The sequence below is a fragment of the Aphelocoma coerulescens genome (assembly GCF_041296385.1).
Source record: "Aphelocoma coerulescens isolate FSJ_1873_10779 chromosome Z unlocalized genomic scaffold, UR_Acoe_1.0 ChrZ, whole genome shotgun sequence".
NCBI lineage: Eukaryota > Metazoa > Chordata > Aves > Passeriformes > Corvidae > Aphelocoma > Aphelocoma coerulescens.
The window spans coordinates 60,195,096-60,220,022 of record NW_027184085.1 but is presented as its reverse complement, the minus strand read 5'-3'; the positions used below and the strand labels follow the sequence as shown (position 1 = coordinate 60,220,022).

Sequence of the window (24,927 nt, the reverse complement as noted above, 5' to 3'; positions counted from 1 at the left end):
CAGGTATGTTAAAAGCCATCATCTCTCCCATGCCTGTGTCTTACTGACTCTATGGTAGAAAGATAAGGTAGTCTAAGAAATGGGTAAGTTTAGGGAGAGACGAATGTGAAAGTTGGACTTTGTCTAACAGTGAGTCTCAGGTTATCGACATTGCTCTTCTGCGTTGTCATCTGTCACACTGATGTTGACTACTGCCTTTGAGAATTGAAGGCAGAGGCAGAAGTGGACGAGGTATAACAAAAAGAAGAAGGGCAACTCAACTGGTGAAGGGTCTGGAGCAGAAGTCTGATGAGAAGTGACTGAGAGATCTGGGGATGTTCAGCCTGGAGAAAAGGAAGCTAAGGGGAGATCTGATGGCTCTCTACAACTGCCTGAGAGAAGGTCATAGCCAGGTGGGGGTCAGTCTCTTCTCCCATGCAGCAAGTGATAGGTGACAGGAAATGGTCTCAGTTTGCACCAGGGGAGGTTTAGACTAGATATTAAGAAAAATACCTTCACTGAAAGGGTAGTCAGGCATTGGAATTGGCTGCCCAGGGAAGCAGTGTAATGTGGCACCTGGAGACATGGTTTAGTGGTGAACACAGTGGTGCTAGTTTAAATGTTGGACCCAGTGATTTCAGAGGTCTTTTCTAGCCTTAACAGTTGTATCATTCTATTATATGCTTTTAAAATCTGTTTACTACCCGTAGTTGGTAGAATATGTCTGTCTTAATAGCTGGAAGAGCTGAAAATAAGTGACATTTAACAAGTATGATTTTGCCTTCTTAAGTTTCTGAAGGGCAAAAAAGAAGTTGGGCCAGATGGATTGAAAATACCATATTCATGATATTTAAATAACTTTTAAAGTCTGGGAATATTTACCAAAGTCAACTTTTGTTGTTCCTTCACTTCCTTGCATGGCAACTCTTGGATTTTGTTTTTTTAAAGTTAATTTATAATTCGTTTTTTGCTCTCCAACAAACTTTTTAACTCCTTTACCAGGGAGTGTAGTCTGGCATGTGGAGCTGTATTTGAGTGGTATGTTTGCCTAGTGGAACATCAGCATGAATTTGAGGTTCAGCATCTCAGTGCTGGAGTGGGGAACTTGAGGCGAGCCATATCCTGCTGCTGAATCTTGTGCTGACCTGTAAGAGAGGTAGCAGTGGGGTACTGATCCTTGGAGCGGGCAAGCAGGGGAGCTACCCTGGGAACATCTGGCTCCTTTGCCTTTGGGGTCTTGATCAAAGCAATCATAAATTCATCTTCTCTGCAGAGGAAGATACTGATGAAGTGAGGTTTCAGTCAAAGTACCTACAGAGGACTTGAGAAACTTGGTCATACCTTTAAATTTGTGTAATGGATTTATCTTCCTTCCAGAAGAAGCACTGCTGAGTGGTGGCAGAGCAATAGTTTATGTTGATTTATAGTGGCTTTAACTGTACTCAATTTAAACTAGTGTAAGATTCAGCTTCAGACTGAGTGCTTGATAGTATTTTGCTTGCAAACTTCCTTTGTAAACCTTTGAAGAGTACGGCTAGCCACAGAAACAAAAAAATTACTTTTTGAAGCATTTGAACAGAACTCTTTTATAGTACTAAAATATGAGGACATTGCATATGAAACAGCTTAATTTGGGTTAAAAAATTACAGATTCTATTACTGTGTAACAACAAGTAAAGTAAAAGTACTGTGCAGCCCAAAGGAGAAAAACTGCTCAGTGTCAGGCCATTTGCATCTTGCCAGGGTCAAGCCCCACAGCTTACTTTGGGACCACTTTGGGGTTGTGCATCCTGTCATGTTTCCTCCAGTCACGTTTCCTCCTCTATACGCAATTTGTTGCGTGTCTTGTGGATAGATATGTGCTTATCTTTTCTTCCTAATAACGTCAGTACTCATATCAGAAGCGGCTGTGAAAACAGTTGAATGGGTGACAAGGAGCAGCTGCTGAACCAACTCAATACCAGGCAGGTTACACCTTGCTTTTTTGTCATGTACCTTTAAAAAACATTATGGTGAGAAGGATAATTTCCGATTACTCTGTTGGTTCATACCTTGTCAGCAGTTCTGTATTGCTTAGACTATTACAAACTAATTAGGTGTTTTATGTGACAGGCTTCTCACCAGGTCTGCTCAGAGTAGTATGGAAGGAGCCCACACTTCTTCATTTGCATTCATTTTACATTTGTGTTCACCATTATAATTCTCTCCTGTTCTTTACTTTTTCTTTGTCAGTTCTTTAAATTCATAGTTTTGTGAGCTTTGGTACAAAATGATACTGTCAAGGAGAAGTGATCTTCTTATGCTAATGAGTTTCAAACCAAGCGTCTGTGGGGGTCAATAGCATGGTTTTGAATTTAAAAGCAATTTGATTGCCCACTTTACAGAATTGCTGGACTTGCTTTCCTGTTACTTTTGCTAATTTTTTTGCCAGTTTGTGACTAAGGTAATTGCCAAATCTGGCTTTCCAGAGAAATAGTATGTCTGTTCTTGAAAGAGTAGAAAGTTAACATCTCCTGCGTTGCAAACATCTGTCCTGCTTGAGGCAATAAATATGCAGTACATGCCATCAAACACGCTGAGCATTTGACATCAGGCAGGTGTCTAACCGTGTTGTGACACTCCTTCCAGTCCCTCTTCAGGTGGAAGAAGGTAGGTCATCACCTCAATCATATGCAGAGGAGACAATTTTCACTCATCTTATTTCCTGTTGTTTACCAATGACAGGAGTCTGGTATCTGAAACTGTGTGGCATCTCAGTTTGTGCTACTTGGCTTTGTATAAATGTTTAACAAACTTTATAAGCTGCTATGACAAGTGACCTTTTTCACTGGTTAAAATACATGAAATATGACCTCTTTCACAGGAAAACCACATCCCACAGCATGGCCTACAGCCTCTGGGAAAATCTTGGTCACTATGATTGTATAAAATCAAAACTAATGAAATAACACGTATTTCTAGGAATGCACATTCAGTGGCAAGACACTAATAGAAAGAGATTTCAAGGGCCAGAGGAAAAATCTTTTTTTTCCACATTGAGACAGATCCTGTTACTGAGAATACATTTTGAAGCCTTGGAGTAATGATAGGATAATACAAAAGGCAAAAGAGAGCCAAAGCTACCGAAAATGCTTCTCTCTCTTTTTCAGTAATGCCTGATCTATATTTTTTTGTATTTTTCTTGTATTACTTCTGGTGCATAGAGGGAGGCAGCAGAGTTTTAAAAAGGCTAAAAATACTAGATTATTTCTCGGTTCTCTTGCTATGTCAACAGAAACAAGAAGTTGGGAGATGCCTATGGTTGGAAATAAGTCATGTTATGAGACTAGGAATTTGACAGCAAAACAAGTTGCCTATAGCTAGATTTCTCTGGAGCTCTACTACTACTCTACTGTTGGTGTATGGTTCTGGTGTATGGTGTATGGTTAGGTACTTTAGCACTAAAGGGTGCACTTGTCTCCTTCATGAGTTGGAGAAATGTATTAAAGAATCACAGAATCCTTAAGGCTGGAAAAGACCTTCAAGATCATCAAATCCAACCAGTGACTTAGCATTGCTAACCAATATCCTCAGTGCCACATCCACATGCTGTTTGCACACTTCAGGGATGGTGATTCCATCATTTCCGTAGGCAGCCCATTCCAATGCCTGATTGTGTCAGTGAAGAAATTTTTCCTTGTATCTTTAGGATAGTCATGGGCTTAAGCTTTCAGGAGGATTGACACTGTACTGTGTTGCCCACTGGTGACTTAGATGTGCCATCATACCTGGTAGTTTTGGAAGGTTTGCAACCTGGAACTGAGTGTAGGATTCAGTAACTGCACAGAGGAGTTCAAATGCTTGTCATATTTACTCCTCTATTCTGAATCCTAAATAAACAAGTTTCAAAATCTAACCATACACACGTGGAAACAAATACATCTTTTGTTCAGGAACAAATGGTTTTTCAGGCAACCTATGCCTGAAAATACCTGAACTTATTATTAGAAAATAAGTGCCTTTTATTAGAAAATCTTAAGAATAGTTAGGAGGAGGAGGTTTATTTGAAGATGCAGTTAGAGGCAGGAAGAAAGCTTTCTGTAGATTCAGGAAAGTAGTTTTGACAACAGTGAAACAATTCCTGAGCTGTTTCTTTCCTTTTTGCAATTTTTAGATCACTTTGCCTCTTCACATTCCCTTTTCTTCTTCTTTTTTCTCATCTCATTTTTGTAGGAACAGATGCATTGTTCTCCAATCAAAGAAATGCAACAGGTTCCAAAATACTTTTGAAATTCCTCAAACATCAGAGTTGCCATTCAAGTGGGACAGAATTCCTTAGTTTCATGCTATGGCTAATAAATTCAATACAAGCTATTAAGCACTGCCACATATAATTAGTAACTTTTTTTTTTTTTTTATGGTTGTTTCTGTTCCTTTTATTTTTGAACAGTGGTTGATAAAGTAATAGATCATTATAATCCTTTGTTTTCCTTTTAGTTTCCTTTGTTCTTGAGGCCTTAGAACCCTTGTTATGCTGTAGGTTATCTTCTGCTCCAAAAGGATATGCAGCACAGTGTTATATAAATGCAAGATGTTTAGGCAGTTTCTATACCGTTTCAGAATTCCTGGGTGGCAGTATATTCCTGTCTGTACTTTCGAATGCTAAAATTTACCAGGTTCTTGAGTGAGCATTTTAATTTCCTCTTTCTAAATTTGTATCACTAAATTTTGTTTAGTGAGAATGAAAGTCTTTTTTGTGAGGACCGAAATGGGTTGGAGATAATATCGATGAGATGAAGAATAGCTGGGTTTTAGTACTGATATTGGCACTATTTTTTTTCTTTCCAAATGTAGGTGTATTTGGGACAACTTAGAGGTAAACCTTTTCAGGAAAACTTTTTCACTTCAGCATCAAAGAGCTGCTCTGTTGGAGTGCATTAATTTGTCAAGGGTACTGTAGCCAGACAGACCGCAGGTAAGCAGGCACAGTGATGTCCGAAAATGGTGTAACACAGAACGGAAGTGCATGAAACAGATATGGGGAGGTGGAGGCACTAAGGGCAATGAGGAGCACAGAAATGCAAGAAAGTAGTGTTCTTTGAGAGCTACCTGTAGTTGAGTGGAACCTGAAGAGGTTTTTTGGAGTAAAACTGAGGATGATTGTCATGCAGGAAAATGATGCACTCTGAGAAGGGTTATGCAGAATGATGCAGTGCTTTGTTCTCAAGCTGGTATCTAAAAAAACATTCTGGAAAGCTCTTGAAAATTCAAGTCAATCATAATTGGATTTTATTTTTTTAGTAGAATTGCTTTAAAATTCACATTACCATTTCAGACTGCAATTGTATGCTTCTCTGGCCCTCAGGGAGTCACAAAGCACTTGAAACCATCCTTGACTTTGACATTGAGGCCTGTGATGCTTGTCTAGGATGGAGTATAATACCTGTTGTGTTTACTGTTTTCAGAAGAGAGGAATCTGGCATTTTTATCTGAGTGAGTGCATTGCAAGGGTGAACCACAGACCAATAGCAGATCTTTTGAGGAAGTGTGCAAATAGTAAGGCAGAAGAAGGATATGGCAACAAAAAACTGAAAAAAAAATCAAAAAAGGCATCTAATATGTCTGTTCTTTATGGATAGACAGATGAAACATATTTGTCAACGCAGAGCATGAGAAGTGCAAGTGCTGTAGCTTAAGCACTGCTGGGAGACATCACGTTGAGGATGCTTGTTCAAATCTCCTTCTTCCCTTCTTTGCAATAAAATAATTTATTTTCAAAACATTCCAATCCATTGGAGACTGCTGGCTTTTTATCGTGATATGGCTTTAGACCCTGGAAAAATAAATAAAAAAAGGCATTCTGTTCTTCCCACTGTTTTATGAAACACTTCAGTAGTGTGCTTTCATCATTAGCCTTTTTCTTTTTTTTTTTTTTTTTAAATAAAGACGGAAATAAAAATTGTGGACCAAACATGTATTAGCCTATAAAACTCCAAAACCAGCTTTGTGTGTCAAAACCAAAGTGCTATTATTTTAGTATGTGTCTTTATATACAGGTAAGCATGCCCCATTTTCAGGTGAAATTGACATGTGTTTAATTCTGTCATAAAAGGTTGCAGGAGTAAGGCTAGTGTGAATGTCAGGAAGACTGCACGTTATTACCACTGAAGACAACATCCAGGAGTTTGCTGCTCTAGCAAGAGGTCTGGAACAAGTGCAAAAGTAATCTGCCATTGTATATGTACACGTTATTATCTTCATATTACCTCAGAGCCTGACAAATTAAATTATTCTTCGGCTTTGTGGAAGCAAAGTTTTTTTTAAAAAGTATGTATTTACATGGAATCATTGTTTCCTTATTTCTATCTAATTCATAAGCTTCCAGTAGAACACTCTTTTCAGTTATGGGTTTGGAATTTTTGTGTGTGTGTTTGTTGTTGTTTGCTTGTTTGTTTGGGTTTTTTAATGTTTTTTCATCGAGGGAGTTTGTGTTTGGTTTTTTTTTTTTTTGTTAGAGTACTTGCATCTTTACTGAAAGTGAAAGTGTTGAGAAGAAAGCCTTTGTGGCTAGAAAAGTGTCTTGTAGTTTGTTCCACAAAATGCCTTTCAAGTTGAATTGACCTAAACGGTATAAAAATTACAATTCCATTTTTGCCAATGGTTTTTCATAGAGCTCCTGGTTTTTTGCCCAAAAGTCATTATGAGCATTCTCAGTTAAGCTCAGGCTTTGATGTTATTGAACACCACATTTCTGGGCACTGTGGAGAGCACATAGTGCAGGTGCTGAAAATAATACACCTTGGAGCAGAAGAGGGCTTGGCTGGGCTTCCTTTCTGCCATTACTCTTAGTACAGGGAATCAGCTGTGTTCTCTCTACTTTGTGAAGCTGGTATATAAAATAATGTAGAAGATGATGACTGATACTCCCTTAGGTGGGTGAATACTCTACAGAAAATAAAAAACCCCAGCATTTCCAGGGAGGATAAAATAGGATGCAGTCATACTAGCAGAAAGATGGGTGAGATGACCAAAAGTATTTTCCCTGTAATTTTTTGATTGTAATAAAATAATTTCCTAATTAAAAAAAAAAAAAATATATATATATATATATATATACACACACACACACATATATATATAAGTAGTAAGGAACTGCGTATATGCAAGTGACAATAAAATCTGTGTTGCTCTCAATTCCCTTCCTCTGTCTGTGGCCTGTATGGCGCCTACAAACTAGTTCAAAATGGAGCAGGAAATTCTAGACCAAGAAGGAGAAGAAGATTACCTCTGGAACAGGCATCAAGGACAAGAGCCTGTCGTGGGGGATTCAGTTTCCTTGGCTATTCTTGTTAGAATGCTGGAGATGTTTTTAATCCTTAATGATGCTTAACTTAAGTGGGATTTTTTTTTGTATGTGAAAATAGAAACCTTTGTGAGCAGTAGTTAAGGGTCCTTCAAAGCTAAAACAAAAGCAGTAGAACAAACTGTGATTGTAGATAGGAACCTTGGAAATAAAAACAAAGCCAAACCCCTTTCTCCTTCTGGCACTTGAGAATTGTATTGATACTCCCTCTAAGTACATCAAAACCCTAAACGTGTTTTTTCTTCTGTAGAGAGTGAATGAAGTTCACATTCTCACAGTTGTGCCTGTATGTTTGTAAAGCTATGCTCCAAAATGGAGCCCTGAAATGAATTAGAAAATAAAAGAAAACTGATGGCCTGAAAGCTTTTAGAAATCATGAGATCTTATGTTTCTGGTGGGATCTACAAAGAAATTGTACTGGCACAGAAGGGAATAGACTCTGATTTGCAGGCAGTTGTGAGTTCTTAACGTGGGGAGGAGTGTGACATAGCAAAGAAAATGCAACTTGAAGCTATGCTCTGTTTTTAACTGTTAACAATTCTTTTTCATGGTTACTGGTCTCAGGCTTTCCAAAATAGCAGTCATCTCCCAGATTTTAGCAGGCATTTTAAGACCATCATTCTGCTTTACAGATGTAGATAAAAGTGAGACTCTTAAATATGTATGTTTGTGCCTTTAGTATTGCTACTAATACAAAGATTAGGATGATTTTGGTAAGTTTGTAAAACTCTTTTCAGAGGCAGGAAAGATAAATTACTTGCATGGAATTTGTTAAAGTTGATGCATTTGCATTTCTTTTTAATGAAATCAGTTAGATGTAGAGAAAATGAAATACTTCAAAAATTCACACAAATTTTAAAAAGCAGGAAATTGCTAAGCACTTTTTTTTGGTAGTCTTGTTTGTACCTGTTTGTCTGAAGTGCTATTTGATTAGATTATTTTTCTGTTATTAGCAGTGTCATTCATATGCTCAACCTTAAAATGACCTAATTTTAACCCCAAAAAATTCAGTTAAAAGAGCTGTCTGTATAAAGTTTGTATATAAAGTTTTAGACATGAACTTATCTCGTACCACCATAGCTGTTTTAAAATAATTTTCCATTGTGTCCAAACATAAGCCAAAGAATACAATAAGAAGAATTTGATATGTAGGTGAAGTGCATAGAACTAAAAGGTACAGGTATGAAATAGCAATGATAAGAAACAAAACCTTACCTGGTTGTAATCAGCGTGTATTATGAAAAAAAAACAGGAGAGGAAGAAAAATGGGAATTATGGCAATGTCAATTTGGACCACATTTAGAGTAAATATTGGGCACATTAGTAATAGATAAGATAAAATTGCCAAAATAGTTTTGGTTAAAGGATCAAGGGAATATATGAAATTGATCAAGGCAGGAAATGTATGGCTGAGAATCAAACTCCTTTTTGAGCTGCAGGAATTAGTATACCACGTTGTTTTCTCAGCTAATAATCGGTGTGTTTCTAAGGGAGCTAAGGAAATCATAGACGAGAGGGTAAAATGTCAAAGAAAAGATAAAAAGAGTTAACGTGATCAGGGAAACTGCGTCTGAAATGCAGAGATTCTTGTCTACGATTATAGTGATAATTATCAAAAGGATTTCAGTGTATTCCTTCAGTATTTCAAATAAGATTTTCAAGGAGAGGAAAACTGAGAACATCACTGGAACTGGCTAAATATGGTTTGGAAGACATGGTTTGTTATGGTTGTGAAGTTTGGAAACTTCAGAACTTTGAAACTTGGAAAAATAAGAAATTTTTACACTGTGAAAGTGCTGTCCTTAACTAAGATGTGAGAAGTAGACATTTATGGAGTATATATTGAAAATTCTCTGGAAAGCAAAATACTTGGACTTTCAGAGGTATCCCTGCTTTGAGCTGGGAATGTGGGAATGGCCTGGCCAGATGGCCTCCTGAGGCCTATTTTCAAGGTAAATTATTCTGCAGTTGTGCAGAGATTTCATTTAAGAAAATGTAAATAGACTCTTCTAAAGAATCCTGAAAAAGATACTGAATAGGTGAATGATAATTTGATATTTAATCTGCTCTGTTTTGCTTAAACAAGAAAAGTGAGCAGGAGTGCATGGGTTCCAAAGAGGGTCAAAAATGGGAACACTTTTTTTGAGAAGGAAAGCAACTAGGGACATTAAAAGCACAAATCGAAGAGTCTCTGTCCTAGGCAGAATTGCTCTTAGCTTTGTGGAAGGTTCTTAATTTGTTTTGACTCTTTCTAAAAACCACACTGTACTAGTCAGTTTGTCACATTTTCCATTTTGAGTTTTACGTTAAGATGTCCAACTGAATTTTCATTAGAAATGCTGCTTAATTAGAGATGTAAAAAAAACCCTATAGCATTGCAGATGAGTTCTTCAATGAAATTGATTCTCATTAAAAATCACTCAGTCTCTATTAGACAATGGAAAATAATGAGTAGCTCATAACCTGGCAGACTTGGGACCTATGTCAAATGATCAGTAGTGTGTTAGCATAACCTGGCATTATAGTAATTATGTGAAACATGCACAATAAGGGGCAGTTGGACAAGAATGAGCACCAAAATGAGGTAAAAGCTATTTACAGGATAAAGGACCAAAGGCAGTACTTGTTCTGTGCTGGAGTGCAAATTCTGTGGTATACTATATCTAATGTTATATGAAAATAGCATTTGGGTATATATTTGTGGTTGCAGTTACTCTGGGCAGAGCTTGCAGTTCAGGAAACAAATGATTTTGAGACCTGGATTCTGATCTCTTGCGACTCTTTATGACTATTGACTTAGTTTATTTTTACTAGAGTAATACTAGAGATTTAAGTTTGTTTAGTACCAATAACAGAGTAGCATTTCAAGAAACCTTTTTTTCTATTTCTTCTATGAACCTGTAATCTGATTCTGCATTTTAACAGTGTAGGATTTGCTGAGTGAGATATGAAGATTAAATGTTAAAATTAAGTTTTTATCCCTGAAAAACTTTAACATTTGAAATGTTGACCTTAATTTTGCTGCATATTCCTTTCTAAAATCGGCAGTGTTCTGCGTGGAGAAAATACATTATTGTAATAGGTAACTTTTATGATTAAGTTCCCTTGGAAGGTCTGAAATGAGTGGTGGATTTGTTTCAACTTGTTACTTTGTGTGTAAATAAGATAAGCATTTGTAAATTCCTTGCAGTCATGATCCATTTTTGTTGTACTTAAAAATAGCACATTTTTGCCACAGCTTCATTGGAAAATGTTCCTTCAGACTACTGCTAAATGCAGTTCTTGATTTTAGTCTAGCACTTTCATATTTCCTCGTATCAGTGTTCTAACCTGTTTACTGTTATGCCTTGAATTGTACGCTGCTTTCTTTAGGTACTAATTTTAGTGCTGTGCTAATGCTCTCTAGAAAAAATGTGGAAATGCTGTGGAAGTTTTTGATTCTATATTGCTTTGAACTAACGAAGAGCAACGTTCTTTATTTTAATACACTGGCAGCTAAAATTGCGTCTTGACTGTACTTCAGTGTGACGAGCTGTGCACCCAGTTACACCTGCGCCCCGGCTGGTGTCTGTCGCGGGGTGAGCACACGCCTGTGCTCCACTGCAGCTCAGTGCTGCTCAGCAGACAGCTCTGCAGGCTGCAGGCTGGTTGCTGAAGCCCTTGTTGGGATGTGCAGTCCCAGCACATCCCGTGACACCTGGCACTGCTCCTGTGCGTTTGCAGTGCCTCCACAAGCAAGTCAGGTGTCAGGAGTGTGCTGATGGGGCTTCCCTCAGAGGTGCAGCCGAAACACATCACTTCTTTCAGTCACTGCAAACACCACCAGCAAGAGGGTGGTGAGTGAGGGCAGGGTGGAGGAGCTGGGCAGGGGGAAAGTGGAGTGCATGGCTGCATTTCTGTGGCATTGCTGGATGTGGTGTGTGTGGGATCACTTTTTAAATCTACTGAAGGTGTTTGTAAAACCAAAACGTACAAGCCGATTGTTGGACTGAATTCAAATTTAGTTTCCATAAAGTGTAAGGAACAGAAAGATGGTAGTAAAGTGGTACATTGCTACGTTTAATAAATCAAAAAAGCTTTCAGAAAGCGTATTATAAAATATAAAATATTGATTATTATTAGGTTAAGCTTGGAAGCAGGGTTTTGCTTGGATATTTTTTTTTCCTTAACTATGGTAATCTGCTGGTGGAAGGTGCTCTGAAATGTCACATGAAACTGCATCCTAACATGCAGTGCTTGCTTGTGGTAAACATATGTTGTGCTTGTTATAGTACATAGTGACAATAGTAATGGCTGTTGTCTTCTTCACTTATTTAATTTAATAAAAACGATGTTTTTATTTGAAGTAAAAAAACCCCACACACTGAAATATGTGCCCTACTCCCCTTTGGGACTTGTTTATTTTATTGATTAAATTCTGAAATCAGACTTGTGAAAAGTTTGGGAAATGCAAAATTAATCCTTTCTTTCTTTATCGTATGAAACAACCTTTGCAGTGGAGTTGAGGTATTATTTTTTTTCTCTCTTGATACTCTTGTGAATTAGGAATGGAGTCACTTTTTTCTGAGAATGTATTTTCATGTAAGGTTGTAGATTCTGACATTAAATTTTCTATATTATTCCTATTTGTAAATTGTTAAAAAAACCCACAAACCCAAACGAGAACGACCAACTTGAATTCTTTAATCTGAAACAGACTAATGCACACAGAGGTAAAATATTAGCAAAAGGTCATGCTGCACTTTGGTGGTAAGTTCAGGAAGAGAGCCCAAGCACTGTCTCCTGGGAAGCAGGGTGTCTTAATTCTGGTTCTTGTGAGCAGAAGGGAACAAGGATATTTGTGATGTGTTTTGTAACAGTTCATGGACTCTGAACTATTCTTACACTGTCAGATTCTCAGAAGCAATAAGTATGTCTGAGGCACGGCCACTCAAAATAAGAAATCCACACATGCTTTTGTTGTCTTTAATCCTGTGCTGTAACCATTGTGTGGGTCTGGACTGTATTGTTGCAGTTGACTCCTTTGTTTTGCTTTTAATGCAAATACAACATGCAGAGCAACATAGTGGGGGAGTAAAGGAGTGGATTTTGACCTTCATGATGTTTATGGCACAGTTAAGACAGTGTTAATGAAACTTAGATTTGCATCTCAGTGGGGCTATATGTTTTAAGTAAGGTTTCATAGAAGCAGAGAATCTGAAGAAATCTTAAAATCACTGGGGTGTGTTGCCTTGCTTTCTCTAAGATTTGCATTTCCAATGGCCATTTGTGCCTTCCTCAGAGCAGGAGATTTTTTACAGCCTCTTGTGGTGTATGAGTTGTGGTAGCTTCTGACAAAAGTGAAAACTGGGCATAATTTTTAGACTAGACTTAACCTAATAGTCCTGTTTTTTATGTCTTTGGATCATAGATGTATTCATTATTATTTGAATAATTTATTATAGACACTCTTACCAGGATATGTTATGTATTATTCTAGTAATTTTTTGGACATCATAATCTGATGGATAGCTTGCTTGTTGAAAGTAAAAAGCTTCTGTATGTTATTTACTTTTTCTTGATTAAATTTTTTTATGAGGAAGGGCTTAATTAATTCCTTGTGCTTTATCAATCCAACTGATCTAGTTTATTAAATTATGTCCATGATACCCATGACCTTGAAGAAGCCATAAAAATTTCAAATGACCTCTCCTGTTCTCCCCTGTCACTTTAAAGGACAGTCCTAATAGGGTAAATGGCAGCAAGCAGAAAGAAACATGCTATGTGGAAAATAAATACATTTTTCTCCTTTGGTTATATATTTAGGCTGGAATACTTAATTTGTCTTTTCAGAACCGAGATTTTTATATCGAAATAACCTAAGTAACCTGAATTCTGCATTTGGGACATCGGTTTTAATAACTGACATTTATATTCATTTCTGGACCACATTTTGGCCTTTTTGCAGGAATCAGAGAACCAAGGGTTCCTAAATACATTTGGGGAGGTGGTGTAATAGCTGTCTCTTGAGGAATACTGTATTGCTTTGTTGTGAAAGTTACTTTTTAATTGGTGTTTAGAAGGAGTAAGCCCTTGTTTCCCAACTGTCAATATTTGGAAACAGGACATTGTGGTTTAGTGGAAATTTGAATAATGTGGCAGACAGTAATTTAAATTCTGGTTTAGCAGGTTTTTTTGCCTAAAGGACTTTTTTTTTTTTAAATACAGTTTGATAATCAGTGAATCATAAAACGTGAATGGAAATTGAAGCAGAATTTTTGTGCACTGTGGAGGTACCCGAATATAATGTTACTGCTGTCCAAAATCACAGGAGTAGTCCATTGAACAGAATAATTGCATGCAGCACTGACTCAGAAGAAAACAGTTGTCTCTTGTTTATCGTTTTGCTGTGGCCTCTTTTTTTCAGTTGCAATTAAAGAATGTGTTAAAATCAAGTGAAGTACATCACTGTAGGGCACATGTGGAGACTTTCTTTCCTTAATCAAATGCTAAAGCTTAGCAACAAAGGCTGCATAAAAGATTTTATCATTACACTGTTTCAGACTTATGTTTTAGTTTTTTCTGGTGTATGAGAACAAGACTCTACACCTTGGTTTTGATTTTTTTTTTTTTGTAGTAGTAGTGGTAATATAAAAGGTTAAGGAACATTTTTGTCTAAAACTGTTTCTGATGAACTCCCATGTTCCCATAGCAATTTTAGTAACCACGCGCTGTTTAACTGGAAGAGTGACTTGAGGATATTGCCTGATTTCTCGCTACCTCCCATGGTAAACCTTCTGTTTGTTTTGCGAATTTAGTAGTCAGAGGTGTGTGGATAAAACTTGCCATCTCCTACTTAATGACACTTCACAGCCAGTAAGGCTGCCAAACTGCTATACAACTTTCCTTTTTACTTCATTAAGCAACACAGAGGAACAGATCACAAGTTATTTCCTACCGTAATGCCTCATGTTGACTGAAACATTTAAGTCTTAAAAATAGAACAGTACCATGAAATAAAAGGCTTAAATGGGAGATGGACATCTTCACAACTCCAGATAGGTCTAAAGGGAGAAAAAGTGCAGAGACCCAGGTTAAGAAAATCGAGCTTTTTCAGGTAAGTGAAGCATGAATTGGAAATGGTGAGAAAAAGTTAAGCTATGCTTATCATAGTATATTATATTAGACATAAAATTTAAACTTTTTTTTTTTTTTCAGCAAAACCACACTGAAGGAACAAAATGGAGCTAAGTGTTTTTATTTTCCCTAGTGGCAGCACTTGAACTCTAGTGACACTTAAAATAATCTGTGTGCTATTTTGTAGAGAACATGACTGTATCAAAGTTCTTTAGTAACTGTCTAACCAACCTGCATCTGTGATGCTTTAAGGGTAGGGCAACAGTTATCTGATAATCCTCTTCACATACCAGAATGGCTTGCAATATAAATAAGTAATAACAAAGTTTGCTTGTGGTTTTGGAGTTCGTGATTTCATATGTGTTGTTTGGTTTTCAAGAGCTGTAAATAAAAAAACCCCCCATATTTCATTCTTTCTCCCTGTCTTCTCTCCAACAAAAAAAATTCCCCCTTCCCCCCGCCCCACAATTCGTGTGTAATAGTGGTTTTGGCACATGGTGTTCTGGTTGTTAAAAGGCAAATAGACTCAGTGCTTGTGTTAGCCTAGCTTCAGGGTTTTTTTCTGCAAGCAGCAGATCAGACAAAATGTTCAAGAAGAGAAGGTGAAGGGTGGACAATGAAAAAGTGTTCTGTGTGCAAACCATTGTATCCATGGAAAACACTTCTGTGGCCTTGGGAGAAGCCTACAAGTCAGTCAGAATAAAATTTGATCTCTGCAGTATGTGGTAGGAAATCATTAGTTCATATATGTGTTTGAAAAGTGTGTTTTTTCTGTTGTGGGTGGGTATAGACCACAGTTAGTAGGCTAGACTGTGGTGGTGGTAGTGGTGTTAGAGCTGATACCTTATTAGTGCTACCAGGGTAGGTGGCAAAGCTGGTAGCACCAAGGACAACTTGTAGAACCCCGTTCTATTGAAGACAAACTTAGTAGATCATAGGATGTTATAAACACAGCACCAGTTTCCTTTGCCATAAAGTTCAAGTGTATCCATTGTGCATGTTAGAAGAAGCTTTAATTAACTCAGCCTGTGGGGTGTAAAGAACTGTAAGGTAAGAGGAACAAGTACACAAGTGGTTCCTTACAGTTGCCAAGTTTTTCTCTAAGTCCTAAAGCTTGTTTTTGTATGAACTCACATAATGATTATAAAGCAAAGCCTAAAAACGAAGGCAGAAGGTTTGTCTTCATGCTCAGACTTAGTCTTATGACTTTGTTATGTGGACTTTGAAGTACTTCTTGTTTTTACAAGATAAAAGTGGAGGGTTTTTTCACGTTTGCTGGAATATTGCATTGTTGAAGTACTTTAAAAAAAAGCCAAACCAACCCGACCATCTGAAGGGTAATTGGACACTGAGGAGTATGGTAACATTTGCATCACTGATATTTTACTTTCTTTCACTACATTTGAAAAAAACACCATATCTGAGAATCCTGGAATGTTTTGCCCTAATTTGCAGTGTACAACTCAGTGTGAGAAGACATGATTTTTGGAGACCATGCAACACTTGCATTAAGTGCTTATAGTGCTGCAAGCTTTGGTGTTTTTAACATAAATTTTTCAATTTGACTTTTTCTCTCCGGTTTCATGTGCAAATCTTAGCTTTCATTTCTTCTGAAAGGGGTTGAGCTCTTTTTGAACTGAAGCCTAACTCCTTTTTGTCCAAAAGGAGAGCCTTTACCATGATTTGCAGATAGAAATATGACAATATGTGTACTTGTTTGCAGTGTTTCTTTTGAATGTTGACATCCATGTAGCTGTAACTGGATTACTCAGAAGGAGTAATTATTTCCTGGAAAACAGAGAATCCTTTCTTTTATGAAGAGAATGGTGGGTTAAAAAATGGTGGGATTCAGACGAGGATTTATTCCAGCTTTTTAAAAAGTTGAAACTTTCAGATCAGAGATTCTATTTGCATGCTACCTCCGATTTGGTTTAAGAAAGAAATAATGTGTTTATAACATCTATTAATAAATGTTTGATAATTGAGCATTATAATGTCTGGAAGTTGGATAAAATACTGAAACCTAGCTGGATTGCTACGCAAACTTTCTTTATTTTTTATTTACAGTTTTAAGTGATGATATTTTAAAGTGCAGATAATCTACACATAAAAATCTGTTCTTATGGAATAATGTAGTCTTTTAAAAATAACTAAATTTATAGTAATGTGTCCAGACAATATTGAGAAAATAAACCCCAGCCACCTTCCTTGAAAAATAAATAATAAATCACTCCATATTAGCCTTTTTTAAAAAGTGAAAACAAATCTTAAACAATGCTAATGTTCAGATCAAAGTGGGAATTTATGGCACATGTGGCCTTCATAAACCCAACAAGCATCCATTGTTTGGTCTCCTCTACTTTCTTGTATTTGCATTTAATTGGGTTTAATGTTGTGAAGTGTAAAACTGGTTTAGGTGTGAGGGACTTCATACATACTGTAAGTCTGAACTGCACATAGGAAGTACAGAACAGTACATAACGAAAACTACATGTAGAACTCATTTACTTTGGTACAGCTAATTATTTGCAGATAAAAGGGGCAGTTTTAGTCTGGAGAACTGGTATTCATGCTTGCACCTCTGTGCAGTGAAGAACTGTCTGCTGTTTAATTAACGCCTGTTTCAGACTAATGTTTGTTCTCCTTGTTTTAGCTGTTACTGTCACTACCTCAGAGGTGGTAAAGCAACAGAAAGTGAACTTTTATCATCCAGAACCACTAAATATAGGAAAGAGAGAAAATTATGCATTTAAAATGCTCCTGCTTAAGATATGTAAAGCAGAATTAAAATTTGGTTTCCTACCAAAGTGTAAGGCTTCAGCACCTGAACTGACTGCAGAAGCAAAGCAGCAGTATGTGAAGCAGTGCCACTTTCAGGCATGTTTAGCAGCACATACCTAAGCTGCTTCTCTGGGTGTCTGACTTCCACAATGCATACAGTGGCCTACTTAATTCTTCCAATTATTTTAACAAATTTCTAAATGCCTGTAAAGCAGTGGCTGCTGTGTCGAAAAAAATATTGCCCCACAGCAAACCCAGCTGAAGTGCAGTTACAGGTTCATCAGCTTTTTCCTATTGTAGTATCTTTTACAGTATTTCAGCTTAATTAATTTCAGAACTCTGTTTGAAAGAACACAGCTATATTTCATGTCCATTGAAGCGTTCACATTTCTTTGAAGTGTGTCTTTAAAGAGTGGGAAAGGAAATGTTTCATGAAATTTTGCAATGAGAATAAAATCCTAAAAATACTTTATAAACTTAATAAGCATAGGAAAGGGGGGATATTTTTTCTGTTTTTTTTTCAGTTTCATGTTTCAGAATTATAGCTTTGACTTCCACAGTGGTGTTATTAACAGTGTTATTAAGAGTGAAAAATAAATAATAAAATCCATTTCTGAAATGCAACAAGGGCATCCAATGTTCAATACAATACTGCTTTTAATTATATAGTATTCTTATCATGCATCTTAGCTAAGCTTCTTATTAATGTATTTATTGGAATTTAATGCCATGGCACATTTTATTATGAAACATGCTTTTGATTTTGGAGGTTTTTTTTTGTTTAGTTGTTTTTTCTTTCTCTCTAAGGAATAGCTTGGTGCTCCTAGTCAAATTTCATGGCTTCTACGTTAAATTTCATGCAAAATGTAGGGAGAAAGATCATTATGATGCTTATGTTTTCAAAAGGAAGAATCCTAGGAGGGAGGCCTTTCTTACTAGCATCGAAAGCAGGGGGTATTGAGTGTACTTGTTTTGTATTGTGCAATATACCTTTATTTGTTTTGGTATTTGTTATGACACAGTGGTAATCCCCATCAAGGGTGGTGATTTAAGGTTACTGGCCTGGATGCTGTTTGCAACATATTGTTCATCTCCATTATCTGCCATCTCAAAAGTATCACACCAGTCTTTGCATCAGAGGGATAGTCCTGCTCAGTCACTGTAGGATGCATCATGCTGCCTACGCAAATGCCTCGTCCCAGTAAGGGAGTTAGTACTGGTGCTTCCTGTGTTCCAGGTGAGGTCCTGGGGACCTACTCTACCTCGTGGTTTTCTGTGCTTTAAACCAGTGCTGTTTGCAGCAGCTTTCCTGCTTCTGAGATGATTTTTTGTCCTTTTATATTCCAGCTTGAGGAGAAAGTGTATTGCAAAGGAAGAGTGGAATTAATACATGTTTTGCTTCAGGCTAAATATTGAACCATGATCTTTGTAGTAGCTGAGAGCTGAACTCTGCCATGGGTAGTCATGTTGGTCTTGTAGAAGAAGGACATTATGAATTTTTTCTGGTCATGTGCTGTGCTAAGTTATTGAAGAACTGCTTTGGGTAGAACATCAGGAGACCAGGGCACTTTGCTGTGTGTTTCTATTGCTTGTAACAAATTGTCATTTTATCTGTGCCATGACTTTAGTCTGTAAGTATTATATTTTATTTAAGCTGAGTATTGAAGTGGTATACACAAGGTGGTACATACTCAGGTACCTTGAGGAAGGCACTGGAACTTGAAAATTGCAGTGGAGATGTAGACAGTTTCTTGGAACATTTTGCTGGAGTGTTTCAAATCTGGGGTTTGGACAGAACAAATTGCACTTAGAAAAGTGAACAAAAAAGGCAGTCTGTTGTAAGGCTGTCATCTTGGGGTGCAGATACCTATTTTTAGGCAGCTAGTCTGGGATTGTCCTATATGTAGCCACCAGTAGGTAGTGGATATTAATAACTTGGACAGTTTTAACAGATACTGCGATCAGATAAAGCTGTCTGGCAGTTGTGTTACACAGTTCTTATGTCACTGAGAAATTGTGGCACCTGGAAGAAACCACCAGAGGGTGAGTATCAGAACTCCTGATACTCTACAGATCCATACTGTGATTTAAATCATTGTAAGTGCCTAGCTGGATTTCCATAGGGCAGAGCACACATATAGCCTGTGGTTTTTAACCTTGTAGTTCTTTGTCTTGTGTAAATACTAATTTTTTTATTTGTATTCTCTCGTATTTTTTGTATTTTCATATATTTTTATTTTCATTTTTGTATTTGTGTTTTCATATTTTCATGATTTCTGTCCACAAATGCCTGATATTCTTTAGGAATTTAGGGAAAGAGCTACACAAAGAATTACAGGATTTTCAATGTCACATTTGATTTAGAAGTTTGCTGTATTATTTTAGCCATTTTCCTCAGTCATCATCTCTTCAAAGACTGTACAATTAAAAGAAACCCCCTCTTCTAGATCTGTTTCAAAATGGGTGGAGAAACCATACAATAGGAAAATCACATGTCTTTTTGTAGCTCTTACACTAACAGGAATCTCTTTCCCAGGTTACCAGCAGAAGGAAAAATGACAATGAAGCAGAAGATTAGTGGTTGTGTTATTTTTTAAAGCTAAAGTGACAATTTTTAAGAAAAACATTTTTATTTAAATTATTACTGTGTCTTCTTCATTTGTTCCGGTGGAATCTTTCATAATGTTAATGAATCAAATAAGTTCAGTAATCAAATATTTCTTGTCAAATGAGTGATTTTTAGAGAACCATTGGAAATGCTGGTGTCTACTGAGATTATTGTATACTTCCAAAGGAGACTAAATATGTTGAAGCAGAAAATGCTGTTTAGCTTGAAAGGACAAATCACACAGTGAAAGGTCATTGCCAAAGATACCTAATATTCTGGTTACAGGTGAAGGGCTGCATGCTGCAGAGTTGAAAAGGAATCCAGCATGTATGCTGCTCAGTCTAATTATAATGTTACAGATGGCCATTACATAAGGAATGCCTCCAAATCAATATCACCCATGCAGAGAGAGTTCTAAGTGTATACCTGATCCTGAAAGAGCAGCAGCTTGCTATTTTTCCCCAGGAATGTAGCTCTTGGAGCAGCAAGGAGCACCTTCCGTTCCAAGTTACTTTCTTGGTCGTTCTAACTTGGTATATATGTTCAGTTTTCCCTCCCTGATCACCATGCTACCTTCCTAAATATGGTTTTCTTTTTACTGTATGCATGCATCAGACTGAACCACATTTTAGATGGAGACAGTTATGCTTTATTAAAAATGAATGACGTATGCTCTGGTTAGGAGTTTTTCATTAGAAGGAAGAGTATGGTGATGCAGAGACTGAATTTAGCTGAAAGGAAATAAACCAAGCTAGCAAGGGAATAACATACAGAAACCATAATTGCCCGAGCTAAATTTGTCTTCAAGTGCCTACAGAAACTGGCAGTGAGCTTTCAATAACAGCAGTAATTAAGAGCAGTGTGTTAGCACTCTATCTGCAAGCCCAAGCTCTAGCAAAATGGAAGGCAAAGTAACTGTTAGTTCGTATGAGTAATGTAACAGTGGTGGGAATTAGGCAAACAAGTTGCACAATTTAAGTGATGTTTAGGTCTAATACAGGATTAGACATTAAATAATCTATCCTATTTTCATACTGAATGAAAATACCTCCCCATCCCTACGTAAAAAGCTCATCACCTTTCCTGCCAGCCCTGGCCAGCACATAAAGAGGATTGTGTTTGTACCAGTGGTTCATATAGTTCACATTCATAACTAAGCATACACTTCTGTGTTTTGTTATGCTCAATTCTATTGCCATCTGCTTTTACAATGCAAAAATGCATGCTAGTTTGACTCTGCAATCTGCACAGGTTTGGGTAGTGTAATCTTCCACCTGTGTCTGCACAGTTCTTGGATATATTGCTTTTCTACAGCTAACAGGGTAGAGAATTTTGAAGGGTCTGAACACCAGGGATTCGGGATGTGTCTACACATCTGCCTTGCTGGATGCACATTCATAATCTAGCCAATCTATGCAAATAACTAATGTACTAGATGAGTCAAGGTTCTATCAGAGGAGGACCATTGCTAGCCTGCTTTGGATTTCTGGACATACGTCTTTTCATAGCAGAATACTCTTCATGCAACTTTTGAGTAGAACAAGCAGTGTTTTGACCATCTGCTGCCCCCCTGTTTGAAAATAATAGGTGCCCTGCTAGGTTGCTATGTGTAGGTTCATGTAAGTATTACAGATCTAGTATGTGGACTAAATTGAACATACTTAGGCATGATACAGATCACAACAGCACATTTCAAGCTTTTGTCAGGTCTCTGTAATTGTTGGGTTGTATGATCTTAGCTGCTTCTAATTGTGAAAAGTTACTACAAAACTGGACGCTCTTTTCAGGTGTCACAACTTTTATGTACCCTCATTTATTTATTTTTCCTTAAATCAGAACCTTATTTTTAAAATGCAGTATCTTTTTAACATTTAAATACTGAAATTTTTTGTCAGTAGGATACAGTTTTTGTACATAGTGACATGATGCATGACAAAGTTATGTTTCTTGAAAGATTGAAATCCTTACATAAGGTGCCCACAATGCCTGGAGCTTGCTTATATTAAATAGTGTGGTTAGAGTGCTTGGCTAGTTGATTTAGTTTGTTCTATATTGCAACGTGGAACAGCTGTTAGTTTATTACCTGCTTTCTGTGGGATTACAATATAAGGATGGGGAGAGAAAGCTGAAATTGGCAAATTGGTTAATTATGCAGAACAGAATGAGCTATGAAGTTGCTGTCTGGTGCTGCTGCATTGGGATGTCTTGCAGACATCAAAAATACCCCAAGTTTTTGTTTACAGGAGAACCTGACAAAACTGCCTCTGCACCTTTAGGTGCACTAGCGGTTAGGTCAGAAAAGGTTGGTCTTTTAGCCTTTCAGCTAGAGTCTTCAAGCTGAGGAATACCTCAGAGTGAGGAGGTTTTGTCGGGAAGTGTGTCCAAATGGTTTTCTGCACTGTATGTACAAAAAGAGAAAATGTGAAAGAAATGACAGTCGGAAAAGTGGTGTTTGAGCTTGGAATATGAGTAAGGCGCAGGCCTGTAGAAGAAATGACTACTGAGATCCTCTGGCTTTCAGCAACAGCAGTAATGTTTATAACCAAGCAAAAAAGCCCCTTGCTCCTGTGATGTTCCTTGCCTTGATTACTGCTGGCAAAAACTGTTCAGCATATTGTTCACCTGATGATGAGGACTTCCAGCTCCCAGCACTGCTTGGTAATATCCACTTCTTGTGTGCTAATGTTGCCTACAGCTTAAGAGTTTTACTCCTTCCCTTTTCTTACATCCCTGGTTTGTTTATAGAGAGCACTTACTGCCTCTCAGCTTTCATTTTACTACGCTAATTAAACAAGTCTTTGTTGTTATCCTCTTTGACCTGTCCTCTCCTTGCTTCTGTGGTTATTCTTGTAGCTTTCCCCTGCACATGCTTAAGCTTAAATCATGAATTTTCTAAGACAGGTGACCAGAAATATTCACAGAGTTCCAGATGAGATCTTACCAGTTTCTTGTAAAATGGCTTTAAAACATCCCCATCTCTACTGAAAATTCGTCTCTTGATATAGCCAGATTGCATATGCCTTTTTGACAACTGTAGCTCTTTGACAGGTTATATTAATCCCAATTTTTTAATACATCCAACTCATTCTCCTGCTCTATTATTTTGACTTGATGATTCTCTAGTAGAATTACAGTAGCAGTTTGTCCTGTTCACAGAATGCTTGACCTTGTCTTTGTGCTATTGTATTTTGCCATTATAATCACTTTGGTCCTCGAAGGTTATTCAGTTCTTGCAATGTGATATTCTGATTTTACTCTGTATTGATACTGGTTTCAATTTGATTCTTTTTTTAACCATCATCAAATATCATATTTATGATCCAGGGCTTTTTGTTTGTTTTTGCTACAAGGTCATTTCTCACAATAGTTTGTAAGGAACTCCACTCTTAATCTCCTTTTAGTTCAGTAGTTTCCTTCCACATTGTAGCCCTACTTCTTTTAGTAAAATCCTTGCTGTTTTGCATTCAGTTTGGGTTTTTTGTATCTTACTTACTAGTGTCCCTACAATTTGGTATTGTAAGACTTAGTGAAGTACCTGTTTTTCTAAGGCATTGATTTCAGTAATCTAAAATATTAGTTACCTCCACAACAAGTTACCCTGGACTATTGTGCTTCTGCATGTGAACATATCTAAGTCCAGCCATTTTTGTTTGGGTGCGAATCTGTTCATTAAAATGCAATATCAAGTTGAATGAAAATGCCAAATGAAGAAAATGACATTCTTCAGTGTCAGAAAAACTCTTAGAGACTCTTAGCAGTCTCTCTGAATTTCTTATGAACTTTTTTAAATGTAAAACGTGCTTATTTTAAAGCTCATCTATGCCTTTTTATGAGACTTTTATTTATAAGACTGTCTAGGCCTACTTTTCAAAAGTGTATTAGATAGGTAATTGAGAACCCTGGTGACATTTCATTTTTGGATTCTAAAATTAGTGTGTAGGCTCAGAAATACATTGACTTCCTGCTGCTTGCTTCATGCTGTGAGAAAAAGGCAGAGCATTTTACGAAAATTTTTGTAAGATTCTAAGCTTTCTTTTTTATGATGGAAAAGAATACCAAGGATATTAAAAAAAAATCTAGTAATATTCCACTAGCAGGCCACCCACATATTACAGAACATCTTAATGAAATACAGCATTCAAGCCTGCCTTTCTTGAATAGAAACACACTATGCAAATCTGCTGGAAAAGGCCTGTATTGGTGTATGTCTGCCTTAACCAACATGTCTGTTAGACATGATTGTTAGATCCTAACTGTGTCAATCTTGCTAGCCTTCATCTTGATAGTACCTGACTGTCTCCTTTGTATTTAAAAATAGAAATGACAGTCTCTCTCCTCTGCCTTTTTAGCTTGATTAGTTCATAGCTGAAAGTGTGAGACATTTGAGGGAAAAGGTAAATTGAAGGGTTGAGGCTCCCATTCTGCATGTGGTTAAGATCCATTGTTCTTCCAGGAGCAATTGCTGCTGTCTTGTCTTTTGTCACAGTCACATGAAAGTCTTCATTTCAGTGCTTTCTATTGTTTGTCAGTGTGCTGGTGTGAAAGATTGTGGCTGTTGTGCTGATGGAGTAGTGAATGGGGAGGGAACCCAGCCTTTTCAGAAGCTGACTCCATAAGAAACACTGGGTCCTGGGAGATGCTTAAGGCTGTGCTGAGAACACAGCAAAAGCTGCACCAGACCAGTGGGTGCTCACCTTCCTGTCATTTAGGCTTTCCAAACTCATTTACATGTGAACTGTATTTCTGTTAAGGTGCTCGAAGTGGTTTTTCACCACTATGATTTAAATAATTCAAGGTGGAGGTCAGATATATGTGGTACAGTTTGTTTTTCTCTGTCATGGGTAATGATGGAATGAAAGGTTACTGTCTATCGATGACTGTGAGTGATTTTTCTCCTGTTTTTATCTTAGTGTTTAGTGACACTGACACCATCAAGAATGTGTGATGCTAAGAAGCAGCAAAGAAAACTCTACTGTAGATGCATCTGTGAAAAAGCTGTTTCAGTGGTTATTTATTACTGTATCCCACAGCCGTAGGAGAGAAGATCCAACAGGCAGGAATTGTGCAGCAAGATTGATTTATTTAATTATTTTACAAACTC

At 37.2% G+C, this 24,927-nt stretch overlaps 1 protein-coding gene across 3 annotated transcripts in view; it reads left to right on the top strand.

Moving 5' to 3' along the window:
- COMMD10 (COMM domain containing 10) overlaps nucleotides 1-24,927 on the top strand; it is a 121,429-nt gene that overhangs the window by 41,894 nt on the left and 54,608 nt on the right. Inside the window, exon 6 of one of the 3 annotated variants that reach the window (XM_069001968.1) lies at nucleotides 4,813-4,926. The exons of the other annotated variants lie outside the window; for them this stretch is intronic. Within the exon in view, the coding sequence (XP_068858069.1) occupies nucleotides 4,813-4,899 (87 nt within the window). The 3' untranslated portion in view covers nucleotides 4,900-4,926. Of the gene's footprint in view, nucleotides 1-4,812; nucleotides 4,927-24,927 lie in introns of those variants that run through there. 3 annotated transcript variants of the gene reach the window in all.